Raw genomic sequence first — 20,043 nt, 5'->3', positions numbered from 1 at the left:
ATGCGCGTAGAAAACAACATGTTTAAACCTAGTTTTCGGTACTGTAAACCATTCGGAATTTTCTAAAAATTTGCAAGATGCTCTAAACAACTACAATATACATGGTCATAAAAAAATTCGCACTGAAACTGTTCACGGATTGAGAACACTGAATAACCCCACCGGTAGGGCTTAAAGTGATGCCTCATATAGGTGTACCGGTAGGGCTCTTCAGTGTTCTCAATCCGTGAACAGTTTTCGGCACGATTTTTTTCTGACCATGTATATTGTAGTTGTTTAGAGCACCCTACAAATTTTCATAAAATTCTGAATAATTTACAGTACCGAAAACTAAATTCAAACATGTTGCACGTGTGACTAATTTTTTTTATGTGCGTGGAAAACAACATGTTTGAACCTAGTTTTTGGTACTGTAAACTATTCGCAATTTTCTAAAAATTTGCAGGATGCTCTAAATAGCTACAATATACACGGTCATAAAAAAAATCACGCTGAAAACTATTCACAATCGAAAACACTGAGAGCCTCACCAATAAGGCTTAAAGTGAAACCCTTGTATAAAAATTGTCCCATATGTATATTTCTTCTCTACCATATATTTTGCATAAAAGAAAATCTTTCAATATCTTTTTACTATTATTTCATTTGATTTTACACCACACGTAACATATATTTTATATATAATATATTTATATTATTTATAATATTATAATATTGATAATTAGTGAAAATATAAGAATAATTTTGATTAATTTAAAAATAAGATATATTTATATGATATTATATATTGGTAAATATTATAAACATTAAAAGATGTAGAGATATTATTAATAGTGAGAATAAAGTATTTGAAATGAATAAAAAATATAAAAAATATGATGTATAGTGTAGTAAAATAAATAAAAATTAATATTTTGAAGAATTACTTTAAAAATTACAATAAATCATTCTTTGGAGTAAAAACAATGTAAATAAGAATGATTTTTATTGGAGTCAACACAATATTTTATTATAAATTTTAGCTTTGTAGTATAGCCACTCTCCGTGCTTTTTTCCTATTCTATTATGTTACTTTTGAAATAAAAATTCCTTTAAGAGAAAAAAACAAGTAGTTTTGCCGTGCACTCAAAAAAAAAAAAGAAGAGACACATCGGTGCACTTTTTTTAGTTTTGGTTCGAGAAGTATTTTTGGCGTAAATTTTTGTATGGTCATGTATATTATAGTTATTTAGAGTATTTTGTAAATTTTTGAAAAATTCAGAATAATTTATAATATAAAAAACAAAATTAAAATAGTTTGTTGTACGCGTGACTATTTTTTCTTATGTGCGTGAAAGATAACTTGTTTGAACCTTATTTTCGACACTATAAATTATTTGAATTTTTCTAAACATTAAAAAAAATATTATAAATAACTACAATATATACAATTATAAAAAATATCACCAAAAATAATTCCAGACCAAAAAATAATAAGGAGTGTAGGGCGGGGTCCTTTTTAAGGGTTGAACGGAGAATCTCCTTTGTTAGGTGTGATCCACTTAAAGTTCCAATAAAATTTTGAGATGTGAAAATGCTCACAATCTAAAATTAAAGGTAATCATTTAAAAAAAAATTAAAGGCAATAAAATAACAGTCAAAAAGACGATCCGAAAGGGCAAATCAACTATGATTGACCACACGTTGTGGAATATTTACACTTTTATTACTGGACCTCCTTTTAAGAAAAAAATATTATTATTTTATATATCCATTCCATAGAGAGAGAAATTTTAAAAAAAATCTTGGAGCTAATTAATATGTATGTTGATTGTGAATCGTGTTTTATAGGAAATTTTGAAGATTCTATATGTTTGTTGAAATTAAAATTTTAATTTAAAAATATGAACAAGTGGAATTTACAATAAAATTTTAACACTATTGTATTGTAAATTCATGGTATAAGTCTATTTTAACCATTAATCTCTTCAAAAAGTGATGTATTTGTAAAAAAAATATATAATTTAAAATTAATCATTTGTCCAAAAAAAAAACTTAAAAGAGTATTCCTAAGAGCACTTCTAATGAATGTTCTACTACACATTTTAAAATACATCCCCAAAGCACATATTTTAAAATAAATAATAAATATATACTAAATGGGAGAGAGAAATCTTATAAAGAAAAATAATAATATTTAAATATTATATAAATGATATGTAAATGTAGATATAGATTAATTGGAGTTTGTGCATAGCTATTATAAATATATATATATATAAATGAGCTGATGGAATATATTTTTGTGATTTTAGCTAAATATTATAGAGAAAGTGTATTACAAAATACACCACCAAAACATATTTTTTTATAATTTACCTCAAACTTTTACATTATATCATACATCAACTTTTCTATTTTTTGTCTACATTATTTAAATATTATATTTTAAAAAAAATATTTTATACATTTTAATAAATAAAATAATTAAATATAATAGTATCACACTAGTATATATACAAAAGTTTATAAAAAAATAATAAAATATTTATAACTTGATGAATAGTGATTCACTACATATAAAGAAATAATATTCATTTAGGTAAAAAAATATAAATTTACATCTCCTATTAGAATACTATTTAACTATTTTTTCACTATATTATAAAAAATTAGACATTTAGCTCTATAGGAAGTGCACTAAGTCTATGTTATTAGAAATCTAAAAACGTATTTTATTGATTTTTTTAAAACAATAAAAAATCAACCAATTATAAAACATGTGTGGGTGGGACTTACTTCTTGATTTAATGTAATGTAATTGGCCAATTTTTGTTACAAAGTGACATTAAATTTATTTATATACGCTAAATTCTTCTATTAAATGATGACGATCTAATAATCCTACTAAGGTTTTTATTTTTTCTTTTTCTTTTTTATTTTAAAGTTGGATATATTTTATATATTATTGCTCATAAAAGGTTCACTTTCTTTCTTTCTTTATTATTAATAATTTTTTTAATTTTCTTTTGAGGGATTTTCTTTCTCCAACACTTTCTTTTAGTGGTCATTGGATAAAAAAGTTGAAAACGACATGGAAAAAAAAAAAGAGTAACGGGATACTATTAAAGTCAACTGTACAAATATACTGATATTTTTTATTGAAACTATTTGGTATTATGTATTTTTACTAAGTATTATTTTGATATCTCACATTTACAATAATACTTATTTGGTACTTTGTATTTTGAAATTTTATATATTTGGTACTCTATATTTTAAAATTATACATATTTGGTATCATATATTTTAAAATTGTACATATTTTGTACCCTAAACTCAAATTTAATTAATAAAATTTTACCAATTTAATCAAATTACTCTCAATCATGCGAGTTACATATTATATATAACTGCTGACAGTTTTGTCATATTGAAAAAAAATTATCAATTAGGATACCAAATATCTATGTTTTCAAAATATAGGATACCATATGAGTATTATTGAAAACAGAGGATACCAGAACGATACTTTGCAAAAACAAAAGGTACCAAATGAGTAAATTCTTTTTTTTAAGAATATTATAGGTTAAAACTAGATATATTATAATTTAGTATATATCATGTTAAATTTCAAATTCATAATAATAAAATAAAAATATTTAAGATGATTACACATATAATTTTTGTTATTTTTTTCATTGACAGTACATCTTTATAAAAAATTAATATGGAACAAATCCCAGAAAAAAAAGAACTGGGGACAACAAACATAAATCACACAATAAAATACAATACAATAGCATACACACAGAATATTATATTCATTCTTTGTGAATTTATGATCTCAAGAACAGTCTGTATGAAAACCTAGACCTTTAATTGGGTAAAATGAGTTTAATTAACTAAATAATTGTGATTAAAATAATATATATTACTATAAGAATATTTACCATTTTTCTATTTTTTTTTAGATAAGACAAGTGTTACAACAATGTAATATGGGTTTATAATTATAACTTTACATCTTATAATTGGATTCATGGATTGTATGGAACTATATATGAATAATAATGTGAATGGTGAGAAACCCTAGGTTTCTTTTCTTGAACTTTCCACTCTTGTAAGACTATTCCCACAATTATTGTTCAACAAATTTGTTAAGTGACTCGTGTCAAAAATACAAAATACTACCCCAAACCTTACAAATAAATTTTAGGAGTATTTGGTATGTGATAAAGTAAATGTGGGAATGAGAATCTAAAACAATTTTTATGTTTGGTTCAAATTTTAAGAGGATAAAGTGATTAATTTGTGTAGATCCCACATCTATTTTAAAGGTAAAGTGAAACATTTTGTATACAATAGTTTAATATTACCTCCATTCTAAACCATTCTACACTTTCCAAGGCAACTCAACTACTTAAAACAAACACTCCCTTAGAGCCATGATATGTGCACCCAAAATATACACCTAAACATTACACACAGTAATATATCACTGCTTTTTAAAACAGTGTTCCATGTTTTTATAATGTGATTAGTTAGGCTAAACTACCACATCACTGTGTATAATATTTGAATGGACGTGTCATTTCTCGTAAAAATAAGTGGTGGTAATTTGCTTACAAGAAAAGTGGAGATTTCTTTGAAAAAGAAAAAAAGGAAAGTGAAGGTTTTTGTGTGGCACGTTCTTCATGAGATTGTACCACTTTTGCAATTTTGGCCATACATGATGTGTCTTGTTCTTTTAATTGTCCCCATTGTCAGAATTTAGTCTATTCCCCTTTCTTTCTTTTCTTATGATTTTGCATTTGATTGCCTAATTCTTGGTGGGATAAGATCTCTTCTTTGCTCTAACTTTCTAAGATATTTTACTTGCATTATGTAAGGCTTTTTCTAAATAGTAGTTTAAAGGGTTGGTAGTGGTTATGTGGTTTCTCTAGTTTGAAAGGAATAAGTGAAAGGATTACCAATTTGACATGAACAGAGATTATTCATCTAAACGACAAACATAATGGAGAGGAAGAGTATTTTATTTCATCGAATACTAAATTAGACAAAAATGGAGATGTTATTATATATATTTGAATCGTAGATCATCCTAAATATTAGTAGTAATTAGGTTTTTTTTTTAATTTTTTTAGATAAAAAAAAAGTGGAGTTGTGATCCAACCCACTTCAATCGCTAGCGGGTTGAAATTCGACCCGCCAACATTTTCGTCTCGCTTATATTTGATGGAAGATTGCTCTGTCATGTCAGAGCCCTGACCCGTCAAGTTTTTTTGTCATCTCTATTCAAACCCCCTAATTAGACACATAGGTTAGTGATTTGTTTTTAAAGATCTTACATTAAGGAATGGTGCTCCAAACTGAATCACTCAAATGTGAATTAATTAGGAAAAAGATCATACAAAAAGACAAATATTAATATTAATAGCATTTAAAAAATAATAATTTTGACATTTTGTTTAGAATAAAGCGATGAGAAATGGAAAGCCGCATATGCCAAATTTTGATACATATGCCATCTTATAACCATAATAACAATTGTTACGAAAAGAAAACATGAATATATGCATTAAATTATTCTTAAAGACAAAAAAAAAAAGCCAAAATATTCAAATGAAAACCAAAACCAACCATACAATGTGAACAAAAAAAAGTCACTCATCCCAACAGCACTAAATCAATAAAATAAATAATAATAAAAAGTAAAAATCATAGAATTTATAAATATCATTTCTGTGAATTCTCTGGTGCACCTCCCAAAAACGAGCACATCAGTGTACTCTCTAATATTTTTGGCTCGTGAAGTATTTTTGACGAATTTTTTTTATGACCGTGTACATTGTAGTTATTTAGAACATCTTGTAAATTTTCAGAAAATTTTGAATAATTTATAGTGCCGAAAATTAGGTTCAAAACAGGTTGTTGCACTCGTGACTAATTTTTTATGCGCGTGGAAGGTAACATGTTTGAACTTTATTTTCGGCACTATAAATTATTCAGAATTTTTTGAAAATTTACAAAATATTCTAAATAACTACAATGTACATGATCATAAAAAAGAATTTTACCGAAAATATTTTTCGAACCAAAAATAAAGTGCACCGATATACGCTTTTTAGGAGGGTGGCCCCTAAAATTGCCCATCATTTCATTGGAGAATACATCTTAGAAGTAGAAGATGTCTTATTAAAAAAATTAAAATATATATATATTAAAATAGCAATAAGCCAACAAATTTAGAGAGAGAGATGCTTTGTCCTACTTGTTTTTAAGTATTAAAAAAATTGGACACTTTTTTGAAGATTTGTCAATCATCAATATACAAAACTTTTGCACACATTTCCATCGTTATATCTTAATATTTTATTCTTGTTTTTGTTACTATATACAGCTTCACTAATCTTCATACCTTCCCAAGATTAATGACTACAAATTCGACTTTTATCCCATAAAATAATAATAAATAAATAACATTTGAGTGTGAGCTATTTCATTCAAACCGTTGACGTTTATTTTTGTCTATCAGTATTGTGCTCTGAATATTCTTCTAATAGGTATGAGACTTAGTATAAATATGCAGAGAAGATGATGGGTTTTTCAAGTCTTCATTTTTAGGTAGTTTAAGGTATTTTAGGGGTAAGATCATAATGGGTCAAATGGGGTTATCTTCTTTTTCTCATTCTTCATCGTTTTCAATGGTGTCTTACATAATTTTAGTATTGGGTTTGGTTGGTCCATTGCTCTGTAATGGAGGCAAAACAAGCACTTTCGTTCGGAGAGTTGAGAAATCAGTTGATATGCCTCTCGACAGTGATGTTTTCAAAACTCCTCCTGGCTACAATGCTCCTCAACAGGTGTATATATTTATATACATACATATATATCTTTTAACGAGTTTCAATTCTTTTGTTCTATTCGGTTCCTTAGTTGTAAAGCTATTTTAGTTTGTTTCACTTGTTTTTTAAAAAATATTGGATGGTTTTCTTTCCTTCATGATGTTGGGTTTTCTTTCCTTCATGATGTTGGGTTTTCTTTTTTGTGGAATTAAGTTAAAGGGTTTGACTTGAAATTCATGAATTTGGCCTTATGGTACCATTTTTTGATTGTTTGAAATTCAGGTTCATATTACACAAGGAGACCAAGTTGGGAAGGCAGTGATAGTGTCATGGGTCACAGTGGACGAACCAGGTTCAAGTGAAGTGTTCTATTGGAGTGAAATTAGTAAGCAAAAGAAGGTAGCTAAGGGAAAAGTAGTAACCTATAGATACTTCAACTACAGTTCTGGTTACATTCACCATTGCACCATTAGAAATTTGAAGGTGAGACCCTTTTTCACAGTGTTTTGTTCGTTTTCGCTGTTCTATGATTCAATTTGTTTTGCTAATTAAGGAAGTGAATGAAATTGTGGCTATGTTCTTTGAATTAATTGTCTTTTTATGTTTTGTTTTTGGGCAGTTCAATACTAAATACTACTATGTGGTTGGGATTGGCCACACTGAAAGGATGTTCTGGTTCTTCACTCCACCAGAAGTTGGTCCAGATGTGCCTTACACATTTGGTCTCATAGGTAAGTAAGAGGCACTTGAAAAAGTGAAAAAAACAACTTAGATTATCATTATTGCATTGGTGATCATAGTGGTCTTAAGGGACCTCATTATTTTCCAATGAGTCTCTATAGAAGTTTAGGAGAGTGGACATGATTCTGTGCTTAAACCTTGCTGTGTATCTATCTACTTGTAATAGTTGTAGACTTGTAGTTATAGCTTACAAAACAATTGGCTCCTACCTGTAGGGGATCTTGGTCAGACTTTCGATTCGAACAGAACGCTTACTCATTATGAAATGAACCCAACGAAGGGGCAGGCAGTACTTTTTGTTGGGGATCTCTCCTATGCAGATAACTATCCGAATCATGATAATGTCAGATGGGATACATGGGGAAGATTTGTTGAGAGAAGTGTTGCATATCAACCTTGGATATGGACAACAGGGAACCATGAAATTGATTTTGCCCCAGAAATTGTAAGACTCTCAAACATAACTCATTTTTCTCAATAACTTCTACAATTTCTGTTTGGCCAACTGTTTTCAATGATATCTTTGGGATCAACTCTATCTTTGTTTTTCCATCTGAAAGCTTGGAATTGCAGCATCCAAAATTGTATTGATTGGTACTATCTTTGGCAATAGAAGAGATTCAAGGGAGAACCCAAACAGTTTCTATGATTAGAAAGCTTGATGACCTTTTAAAACTTGCTGGAAATTTAACTTGATATCTATATCCTTTTCAACCATGATGCTTCACTAGTAACTTTAAAATTCACCCAAAAGGAGAAAGAAAAAACAATTGGAAGTAAAATTCTAAAAGATAAATTTTTGTTTTGCAGGGAGAAACTAAACCCTTTAAGCCTTTTACGAAGCGCTATCATGTTCCGTATAACGCATCAGGAAGTACTGCTCCATTCTGGTACTCAATCAAGAGGGCTTCTGCACACATCATAGTTTTATCTTCTTATTCAGCTTATGGTAAGAATATATCTCTCTATATACATGTGTGTGTATACATGATGTTTTTCCTGTATTCTTAAAAGTGTAGTTTACATACTTCATATAAGATTCAGTAGATTCCTAGCCTGTTTAAATATTCAATGATTCCTAATCTTGCAGGGAAATACACTCCTCAGAACACATGGATTGAAGAAGAGTTCCCTAAAGTTAACAGAAGCGAGACACCATGGTTGATTGTTCTATTGCATTCTCCGTGGTATAACAGCTACAACTACCACTACATGGAAGGAGAAACCATGAGAGTGATGTATGAGCCTTTGTTTGTGAAGTACAAAGTGGACTTGGTATTTTCCGGCCATGTCCATGCTTATGAGCGCTCGGTATGTCCTCCATATCTCGGATTTTTCACTTGAATCTCACCCTCTAAAGTAAACTCGACCATACCAGTTATGAACTGATAGATGTTTTTGCTAAATCATAGAAAAATGTGAAAAGAGATAGAAGTTTGATGTTTGAGTTGCTTAGTTTCTGAGTTGACTTGTTTATAACTGCAGGAACGTGTATCCAATGTTGCATATAATATTATAAATGGTGATTGCATTCCAGTGAAAGATCAATCTGCACCTGTGTACATAACCATAGGAGATGGAGGAAATATTGAAGGCTTAGCTAACAAGTAAGATCATTATATCTTATATACCATAACATTTTGATCATTTTCTGCAAGTAAGAAATTGAATTGAAAGTGAATCATTCCATTTCTTTGTTTGGTGACTATTCTATTGAAAAATAGGAGAAAAGGCTATTCTAAATTTCAATACATAATAAAACCTATTACCATTCTCATTCCGACTTTGCTGCTTACTCTCAACCAAACGTACTCGGTAGTTGGACACTGTCGAATCCTTAAAAACTGTTTACCTCTTTGTTTTTGCAGCATGTCAGAACCGCAGCCAGCATACTCGGCGTATCGCGAGGCTAGTTTTGGTCATGCCATTCTCGACATCAAGAACCGAACACATGCTTACTACAGCTGGCACCGGAACGATGATGGTTATGCAGTGGAAGCTGATTCCTTGTGGTTTTTCAACAGACAATGGTATCAAGTTGATGATTCCACTAGTAACTAGCAATGACTGGTTTTGAAAATGAACCAACTATTGTTTTGTTATCCCAAATAAACACACAAAAAAGAAAAGAAGAAAAAGAAACACATTCTTTTCATGCCTCTGTTTGTTTCAAAGGCTCTATGTTGGTTACTAGTGTAGGTTTTTATGAGCTCTACACTACAGATTTGTACAAGTGCATTTGTTTTGTAACTCTTGAAAACCATTTTATTTTATGTTTTATCTCTAGTTTTTCTTAATTTAATAAATGAATAAATATCATTTTTGCCCCTCGAATTATAACCACTATATGATCGTGCTCCCCGAATGATTCACAATATTAAAAATTCTTCCTAAACTATGCGCGTTACTGAAATATGAGACTTCTATTAGATTTCATCCTAAGTAGCTAACAGATTGATGATGACATTTTGTCAGATGATGTGACAGTGTCATGTGTAGAATAATTAACAATTTTACTTTTGAATTTTGACCGCTACCAAATAATACTATTTTTATTAAAAAAACGTAATAATTAAATTCTTCAACAATTAAAATTTTAATTAATAACAAATAATTCTTTTTTAGTTTTTCTTTTCTTTTACAATATAAAATAAATTATTTTTTGAATAATTTTTTTAAATAAATACTGAAACAAAGAAAAAATATTTAATTAAAGAGGAGGACGAATGACGAAAGACGAAAGATTTAAATAAAAAAAACTTTTATTTAGGAGGAGGAGTCATTTTTTTAATAAATATTTTAAATAAATACTAAAACAAAGAAAAAACATTTAATTAAAGAGGAGGACGAAGGACGAAAGATTTAAATAAAAAAACTTTTAATTTAGGAGGAGGAGGACGAATGGGAACAAACTTTGTTTTAGGATTTATTTTTAATTTTTATTTTAAGATATATTTATTTTATATTGTAAAAGAAAAAAGTTATTTGTTATTGTAGATGTGATTTCCTACAATTGATTAGACGGGCACCAACAACTTGTCAAGAACAAAGAAAGAGACAAGAGTTCAATTGGGAGCACCGGTAAGGTGTCAGCCAAAGGAACTCCGACGCTCAAGTTAGTCGGGCTGTAACGAAAGATGATTGAAAGCAATAAAACTAAGATGTAAATAATGAAGTAGTAACAGATGGATGAGTAATGGAAATGTTAGAGTGACGGTGGCGATGACGGCGGGACTGAATGGCCGGGTCAAGTATGGTGAGGTCAGATCAAACTGACTAATTGGACCTGCTTGATTGGATCGTCCAGAGAGAGAATAGCCTCGTTTCAATAAGAAAGTAAAAAGAGAGTCAAGTGATTTTTCGATCCTCCCTTCTCAACCCCTGAGGGTCTTCTTTATAGTCATTTTCTTCTTTCCGTTCTCCCTTCGTCTATCTCGCCCATCCGACTCGTTCTTAGTGGTTCCCTTTGATTTTTATGGGAGGAGGGGTGTGCATTTTGACTGCTTCAATGTCCATGACTGACTGAATGCACCTGGACTCGAGTCTGGGTACCAGCTAGCTCGTTTTGGATGGCTAAGCCCATTTACATAGGTTTTGGGCCTTGCTTGCTTATTGGGCCTGGCAAGCTAGTCTGGCTGACTAGATGGGCTTTAATTGTAGACAATTTTTGTCCACTACAGTTTGTCCCTCACTCTCTAGTTAGAATTTATTCTAGTTAGAGAGTTTATAATGTCGAATTCTATGCACCATGGGACCTTAAGGTTATTTGGCCAAACGAGGTGAGTGTCCAAGTAGCCAGGTGGATGAGTGGCTGAATAGGCTGAGCGGCTAGGTGATAAATGGTTGAGTGGCTAGGTGGCCGAGTAGCTAGGTGCTAAATGGCTGAGTGGCCGAGTGGCTAGGTGCCAGATGGCTGAGTGGCCGAGTAGGCCAAGTGGCCGAGTGGGTCGAGAGGCCAGGTGGCTGAGTGGGCGAGTAGGCCGAGTGGGTAGGTGGTCGTGGGTCTAGAGGCCAAGTGGCCATAGTGGCCGAGTGGGCTGAGTACTCCTCCGGGATGGGCGAGTGCTCCGCGCGGGGTGGCCGACTGACTCGTGTGCTTGGGCCGAGTGGCCTGCCAATGAGGCTATGTGCCCGGGGGAGATGGTTGAGTGGGCTGAGTGCTCCTCCGGGATGCCGAGATGGCCGAGCGGTCCTCCGAGATGGCCGAGTACTCTGTCGACGTGGCTAAGTGCTCCTTCGAGATGGGCGGGTGCTCCCCCAGGATGGCCGAGTGACTCGTGTGCTTGGGCCGAGTGGCCTGTTGATGAGGCTGTGTGCTCGGGGGAGATGGCCGAGTGCTTCTCTGGGATGGCCGAGTGCTCCGCCAGGGTGGCCGAGTGCTCCGCTGGGGCGGCCGAGTGACTCGTGTGCTTGGGCCGAGTGGCCTGCCGATGAGGCTGTGTGCCCGAGGGAGATGGTTGAGTGGGCTGAGTGCTCCTCCGAGATGCTGGGATGGTCGGGCGCTCCGCTGGCGTGGCCGAGTGCTCCTCCGAGATGGCCGAGTGCTCCGCCGGCGTGGCCTAGTGCTCCTTCGAGATGGTCGAGTGCTCCCCTAGGATGGCCGAGTGACTCGTGTGCTTGGGTCGAGTGGCCTGCTGATGAGGCTGTGTGCTCGGAGGAGATGGCCGAGTGGGCCAAGTGCTTCTCCGAGATGGCCGAGTGCTCCGCCGGGGTGGCCGAGTGACTCGTGTGCTTGGGCCGAGTGGCCTACCGGTGAGGCTGTGTGACCGGGGGAGATGGCCGAGTGGGCTGAGTGCTCCTCCGGGATGGCCGAGTGGCCTACTTCTCGTGAACTTCATCTGTCTCTAAGACTTTTTAGGTGTTTCTTATGGAAAGTTGAGTACCTTTTGGTAGGGCCTCTTGATGGTTGACCACTTCTTTTTTCACCCTTGCATTCGTGGCCTTATATGGCCAATCAGGGAGTTTGTGTATGATCTTTTTGTAGTGGTGATAAATGTAATTTTTTTTTTTTTTAAGTTACTTTAGGATAGTATTCCTCATGTATGTGTGTCTGATTTATGTATGTCTGATCCATATAGTTCTCTCTTCTGACTGAGTGGTCTGTCTGACTGATTAGTAGAGTCTTAATTCATTCAATAGGCATATCTTGCTTTAAGGGTCCTTTCAGATTGACTGACTGACTAACTGGTCATTTTGTAATTTAATTGGTATAATAGTCTATCTGTTTGAATAATACAAAATCTTTGCCTTGTATATCTTTGATGTTAGGTTCGTCTATCTGACTAATTGTTGACAACTTGTTTTTTCTTAATTCTGCCTTAATGAATGGTTCGTCTGACTGATTGATGAGTCGCTTGGTGGTTCTTACTTGTGTGTCTAGTTGAATGTTTTGAAAGCTGAGGTAGCTTCATTGGAGAATCAGATGTTAGTGATTGGGCTGGAATATGAGATCTAGTGTCATGATATAATGGCCAGTGGATGGTAAGACTGATAGTTGGGATGTTTCCAAGTACATCGCAGACTTTGAGGAATTGGAGAAGATGATGGTTGAAGAGACGGCCCGGGCCGAAGAGTTAGCCACTTCTTTTGGTGTCATGACTACTCATGACCTAGTTGCGGATGACTGACTCCTCCTTTTGTTCAAGTTCTCTGTTGGGGGATGACTGAGTTTATCCCATCTTATGTATTTTTAGTTGATGTATGGATATTTTCTTATGTAGTGTTGTAAACATGAGACTTTTTCTATTTTTTTGTTGTATCCTGACTGGTTGTAGCTTATGTTAGCATTCTATAAGTTGTTGTATCGGATGTCGGTTGGCTGTATGACTTATGGAGTATTAGTATCTTATTCCACCAATCTAAGTATAAAGTTACTTAGTCAATTTATACTTAGATTTGTTATTAATCTGTTCGTAGTATATGTAGAAAAAAATGGTTGTGATAGAGGGCTGCTGTAATATCCAACATTTTCATAATACATTTATTTATTATAAATCAAAGTTTTAATACATAAAATGTACAACTTTACAAATTTAAGAAATAGTAATGGAAAAATAGTGTTTAAAATATGATTTTATGTTTTTAATGAGATTAAAGAAAGAGAAACTTGAGTAGTCAAGTATTGGACCCAAATGTCATATAATCTTAATTGGGGATTTTTATAAAATTAAGAAAGTTTGGCTAAAGGGCTTATTTGAAAAGAATTTTAGTATTTTGGGTCCAAGTGTAATTTTTAAAAATAAATAAATAAATAAAATAAAAGGCTTCAGCCTTTCATTTTACCCGAGCCCCTCTCTCTCTCTCCTCAGAAACACTCTCTCTCTCTCTCTCTCTCTGCGTGTTACTGTTGCCGACGACGCAGGAGTACTTTCCGGCCACCATTTTTAGCCACGCGCCGGACCGTTGGATTCAGAGGCCTCCGAACTATCGACCCACGCGGGAATCTAGAGCTCACTCGTCGATTAAACGCCTCAACCACTCGATTTAAGTTCGGCCACCCCGCGACTTCAAAGTTGCGATTCGGCCACCTCGGGCATCCGTTTGCCGATCCGTCACCACCATCGTGCTCCTCGTGTTGTGGGCTTCAAAATCCAATAACTTGTTCCTACATCTACCATAGTTGGGTGGTGGGCCCACCACGAGCCACCGCGATCCACCGTAGACCGACGATCGAAACTTAGTGTTCGAGGTTCCGAAGTACATTTTGAGTCTCAGAAAATCATCGTTTGACTTATTGTGGAACCCGATCATTTTGGTATAATTTCTTTAACCTATATATTGTGATTTAATTGTGATTGATTAGAGTAATTGTTATTATGTGTATTTATGGTATATAATTATATATTATTGATATATGGAATATTTTCTGTAATTTACTGGCTGTCTGGGATTATATATATTTTTTATACAGGTTTTGATTTTGGAATTGTCCACTTTATAGCCGTTGTGCTGTCTAATTTTCTAGAAAATATTAGATATTAAATCAAGTATAAAAATACATATTTAATTGATTTTATATTAATATGGAAATTATTATGATTAAGTAATTTTAATTATTATTGTTATTATTTTGTTAAGTAAATCAAGAATACAGATTCATATATATATATATATATATGAAAAGTATGATTTATAGTAAACCTATTATCTAACCATTATTATTGTATATTAATATTTGAATATTAAAATAATATCAAATATTAGTTTCCTACAGTTATTGATATTTGTAAGACCAGTGAAGTTTGGAGAGAGTATATTTATTATATCACTGGAATTGATATTATGACTAACTAATAATAATATAAATATTTATATTTATATTATTATCATTATATTGATTATTACAACTTTATGTTACAAATATGATTTCTTTTATAAAATAACTATTTGAATATATACATCCATATACGTATTGCTATTGAAGTATTTTGTTATTAATATCGAAATAAGTTTAATTATAGACGATAATTATTATTGTTGTTAGGATTATAATTATTATTATCATTTATATAGTTTCTGGTATGATTAATATACACTATCAATAGTGTATATTTACGGATTAGATAGAATTTAATAAATTATGTGCCTTGAATATGATTTGTATGGATTTGATTGATTGACTCTTGGTGAGCCGTTTTAAAATAAGCTAAGGACCTAAGGTAAGTAAATCTCACCTTTTGTGCTTAAGTGTAAGATGCATGACTACATTGATTGTGTACATCTGATGAGTTAAGTATGGTATGATGATGATGCATATGATAAGTATGTGAAGAATGGTTATATGAACACCATAAGGGTGTTGTGTGATATGAAATTGATGAATTCTGTGATATGTGAAAGATGTCTTACTTGGTTAAGAATGATATGAATTATGTGCAAGTATGTGTTCTTATGTTGATGGATATGTGGATTACTCTATGTTCATGATTTGTTATATGTTATGATATATGAAGCGTTTAAGTTTTTAGGCTGGAAACCTTAGACCTGAGCCATAGCTCTACGTTAAGGTATAACAACGCCACCAACCCAAAGCTTCATGTATTATGACTAAAGATGTTTTGAGTTATATGAGATGTGATACAATGCCTTGATTGAATACCATCAACATGAGTCATGAACACGAACATTGGCATTTCAGCATCAGCATGTATGCATGGCATGTACAGTTATGTGATACATTATTATGTGATATAAGACCATGCATATGAATATAAGAAAAGTTATGAAATGTCTTATGTAAAGTTAAACATTTTAATGACACAAGGCTTAAGCAAAGTGATAATAAGATGTTTAAAAAGGGTGCCACTGTTTTGATGAAGCAATCAAGTAAGTTCAGTAAAGAAGACGGAAGTCTATAAGACTTATAGTGGCTGCCCACTAGTGTGGGCTAGGTCAGAGTTGACCATTCAGATATGTTTGCCATGTTTCCGTCTTTCTCCTCCATATGTGTAATAAGTATGGCAGCTATGGCAACGATGAAAAGAGTGTTATGATGAGCCTAGCTGAGATGATGGCTAGCCGGAGGAGAACCCATGGGATTCTATATGATATGTGTAACAAGCCCTGCAGGCATTGGCTGAATCAAACAGTATGCACAAGTGATATTGGGCCCATAAAAATGTGAAACTAAAAGAAAGAGCATAAAAGTAAAGTTTGAAAGTGCATGAGCAATAAATGAAATGCATAAGTATATAAGTCAGCATATTAGTATATGTGCACTACAAACTCACGACATTCATGTGTATGTGTATGCATGAGATTTGCTTACTGAGCGTTAGCTCATTATGTTATTTTCCAACATTTTTCCAGGTGTGGCTTTAGCTGTTGAGCAACTTGTGGAGCACGGACTCAGTAGCAATGCAATAATGGTTTAGAGTTTTCATATGGCTGCCTTAAATTTAAAGTATTCATACGTGTAATAATTTCTTCTAATAAGTTTATATAAAAGTTTAAATTTTTCTGTATTTCTTCGTATCATTTTATTTAATTCTTTTGGTCAAGTGCCTTACATACTCGTAAACCCTAGAATTACGAGTATGTGGCAGACGTACCCTACCTTAGGGACGTTACAGCTGCGCTCCATGGAGTTGCCTACATACCCTTTGCAGGGATCAAGCCCAAATGTAGTTCTGACACTTCCTGCATGACAATGTCAGTATGTTGCTCGAATGAAGATCTCGTGAGATCATTGATGAAAGAAAGTGAAAGGAGACTAGATTGAGTTAAAAGTGATACCGTTTTAAGTGGATAACGTTCCAGTTGTTGTTGATTTTGCGTCCCTCTTTAGTTTGTAGCTTGTATGCTCCATGTCTGACTACCTTTGTGATCAAGTAGGGACCTTCCCATGTCGGGGCGAGCTTCCCTGCTCCCGCTTCCTTAGTGTTCTGGAAGACTCTTCGTAGTACCCAATCTCCTACTTTGAATGTCCGAGTGCGGATGTTCTTGTTGTAATGTCTAGCTATGCTTCGTTGATAGGCTAAGATTCTTAAGAGTGCTTTGTCCCTTCTTTCATCGATGGTGTCGAGTTCATGGCACATGTTTTCCCAATTTACTTTGTCTATCGTCAGCTCATATCTGGCTGTTGGAACTTCACTCTTGGTAGGGATGACTGCCTCCATCCTGTAGGCTAATGAGAAAGGTGTTTCTCCCGTCGAAGTCCTGGTTGTGGTCCGGTAGGACCAAAGGACTCCTGGTAACTCGTCAGCCCATCTTCCCTTAGCTTTTTCAAGGCGCCTCTTGATGTTGTTCATGATAGTCTTGTTGGATGACTCTGCTTGTCCATTTGCTTGGGGATACCTTGGCGTGGAGAAGCTGAGCTTGATATTCCAGAATCTGCACTATCGAGCTGGCATTGAGCACTATCGAGCAACCATTCACTGGGGTTTTCAAGATCGAGATTTTCATGAAAAATCGACGTTTCTCGATAGTGGTTCGATTATAGCTCGATGGTGCTCGATGCGATTCTTGTAAGAGACATAATTTTTCATTCGGGTGTCCGTTTGGGGTGATTTTATTTTATTTTGGGTATTTTTCAAAGATCTACATGTTTGACATGCTCATATGCACATTTGGGAAGTTTAAAACTTGAAAATATACCAAAAGATGTCTTAAACATGAGGTATGCTTGCACTTTTGTATTTTTTACAAGTGTTACACTTCACAAATGTGTATATGAACATGTCAAACGTGTAGATCTTGAAAAAATACCCAACAAAAAAAATCACCACAAACAGACACCCGAGTGAAAAATTATGTCTCTTGCAAGAATTGCATCGAGCACCATCGAGCCACTATCGAGCTACCATTAAGCTACCATCGATCCACCATCGAGCAAAGTCATTTTTTCATAAAAAATCATGATTTTGAAGGTCCCATCGAGCTGGCATCGAGCACCATCGAACCACCATCGAGCAATGTCGATTTTCTGCAGATTTCAAAGTTTCAGATCTGAAAAAAATCGCAAAAAAAACCAAAAAATCATGCCCAAATCTGTTCGAAATACAATATTTAGTGTGTTGGTGGTGTTGTGAGGTGAGAGACAGTGAAATAAGAGAGAGAGAGAGGGAAGGGAGAAGAGAGAAGAGAGAAATAAGAAGTGAAAAGTGAGGAGGAAATGATAAGGGCATTTTGGGTAAAGTGCCAAAAAGTAGCATTATTTTGAAATCTTTAATATGTCTAGCATTTTTTTTAATAATAGCATTTATCAAGCATACAAATTAAAATTACCCATTTACAATCCACTACCTCAATCAACTTGGCTACATCCGCCCCTACCCCGCACAAGTTGAAGTCTCTATCTACGATCAGATCCTTTATGAACCCTCCTACGACCTTTATGAAAGACAAGTTTTTTCCTATACTATAGTATAAGAAAGTCTATTGTTGTGTTTTGGAAGTAGGGGCTTCAAAGCTTCTACTTGTTGAAGGTTCCTAACTAAGCTTTAAAAAAAAGGTTGGATTGTTCACTTCATTGATTAGACTTCCTTTACTTAAGATTAAATATAAAAGTTGAGTGGGTAATGAAGGCTTGGTTAGTAGATAGCAAGCTACGACTTTGATGACTAACAAGCACCTACTATTAACAAAATGAAAAGCAACAAGCTCCACTTGAAGAAACAAGCCTCAACCAGATAAATTGCATGCTCTCGTATAGGGTTCCAAAGCTACGCACTCCTAAACTACAAGCTTTGAAGCTCCTATTTTTTTTTATGGGAAATTTAAAGACTTTCTACAAACCTTTCTCGCCTTCTAGTAAGGTTTTCAAAAAGTAGTTTACTTAGTAAAGGAAAGAGAAACTTAAGTTCATTTATGCAATAATATATATAAATATAAATATAAATAAGTAACAATGTACAAATTTAATCAAAAGCTATAAAATTATAACATGTTAAACTAAAAATCCAAGTTTATTAATTTATTAGTTTACAAATTAAATGAATTGAATTAATACATGTATAAGTATATCATCCATCCCATATGATATTTTATATGTATAAATATCTATATATCTTGTAAGATAACTTTGATTTGTGCATTTGGTATAGTATGCATAATATTCAATTCAATATCCATAGGCATCATGCGTATGTGTATAAAGAGTAGTGCTTTTTTTTTTTCAAAAGAGAGTGGAAATACAATAATTAAGACCTAATTGAGTGATGGGAGGGAAGAGCTTGTGAGTTTGGTTAGTTTGAAGAAAAGTGAATATAGGTCTATTAGAGTAAGGACAGATTGGAAAATGCATTATAAATTTGGGTATAAATTAATTAAATATGTTTTGCAGCTATTTTTGGCTATCCAACACTAAAAGTGGGTAGTTATTTTTTCACAAAGTGCCAAATCTTTAGCCGGCTGAAGTGTGTGGACTAATATGCCCAGTGGGCTGGACTTCTCTCTATCTCAAGTCTCAATTATGCAAAGTTCGGCCCACAATGAATTTTGCAAGTTCTATAATTTTGCCCAGAGTCCCACATCGCTCAGATAACAAGAGCTACTTATGTTTATATACTCCAATGTCAGACAGTAAGCTTGTCCCTTCGGGGACATCCGATAAAATTGGAACGATACAGAGAAGATTAGCATGGCCCCTGCGCAAGGATGACACGCACAAATCGAGAAATGGTCCAAATTTTTTTTTTACAATTCTATCCTGTTTTTCTTCCTTATGATTGAGTTCTGGTCATCTGAAGATTTCATCTTCTCAAAGCTTCAGCTTCTTCTCATTTTGGTACCTCGGTGATTTCACTTCTGCTATTTTTTTTAATATCTGAAAAAGAAAATGCATATGAAAATGTTGCATACCATGCGTTTGATGGTAATTCCCAAAGAAACTAAATTATTTTTTGGATTTTGATTTAGAATTTGATTTTAAATTGTGGGTACACATTGTATTTTTGCTGCAGTGGTTTTTCTCTTGTGCTGTTGAGCCAATATGATGCCCTCGAAGTCTTTTGCGTAAATTATTGAGGTAAGTTTT

At 33.6% G+C, this 20,043-nt stretch overlaps 1 protein-coding gene and 1 non-coding gene across 2 annotated transcripts; both read left to right on the top strand.

Annotated features, from left to right (window-relative positions):
- Nucleotides 1–6,364: 6,364 nt before the first annotated feature.
- LOC133781788 (purple acid phosphatase 2-like) lies at nucleotides 6,365–9,854 on the top strand. The gene is made up of 8 exons (XM_062220867.1): nucleotides 6,365–6,845; nucleotides 7,110–7,310; nucleotides 7,447–7,558; nucleotides 7,784–8,013; nucleotides 8,379–8,517; nucleotides 8,659–8,879; nucleotides 9,054–9,175; nucleotides 9,437–9,854. Exons 1-8 carry the CDS (start codon nucleotides 6,639–6,641, stop codon nucleotides 9,627–9,629), a joined length of 1,425 nt encoding a protein of 474 aa, XP_062076851.1. The 5' UTR covers nucleotides 6,365–6,638; the 3' UTR covers nucleotides 9,630–9,854.
- Nucleotides 9,855–19,597: 9,743 nt separating this feature from the next.
- LOC133787220 (U6 spliceosomal RNA) lies at nucleotides 19,598–19,700 on the top strand. Its single transcript, XR_009872254.1, has one exon. It is a non-coding gene; the product is annotated as a U6 spliceosomal RNA (small nuclear RNA).
- Nucleotides 19,701–20,043: the final 343 nt, after the last annotated feature.

This window comes from Humulus lupulus, chromosome 6 (genome assembly GCF_963169125.1).
Source record: "Humulus lupulus chromosome 6, drHumLupu1.1, whole genome shotgun sequence".
NCBI lineage: Eukaryota > Viridiplantae > Streptophyta > Magnoliopsida > Rosales > Cannabaceae > Humulus > Humulus lupulus.
The sequence above is the reverse complement of the archived record's forward strand: the minus strand, read 5'-3'. Positions and strand labels throughout refer to the sequence as shown.

Bases quoted from the DNA above. Each gene is read 5' to 3' on its own strand.
- LOC133781788 (XM_062220867.1), top strand. From the start codon at position 6,639: ATGGGTCAAATGGGGTTATCTTCTTTTTCTCATTCTTCATCGTTTTCA. The intron at 8,014-8,378 runs GTAAGACTCTCA...TTTGTTTTGCAG, and splicing joins TTGATTTTGCCCCAGAAATT to GGAGAAACTAAACCCTTTAA. The intron at 8,880-9,053 runs GTATGTCCTCCA...TTATAACTGCAG, and splicing joins TCCATGCTTATGAGCGCTCG to GAACGTGTATCCAATGTTGC.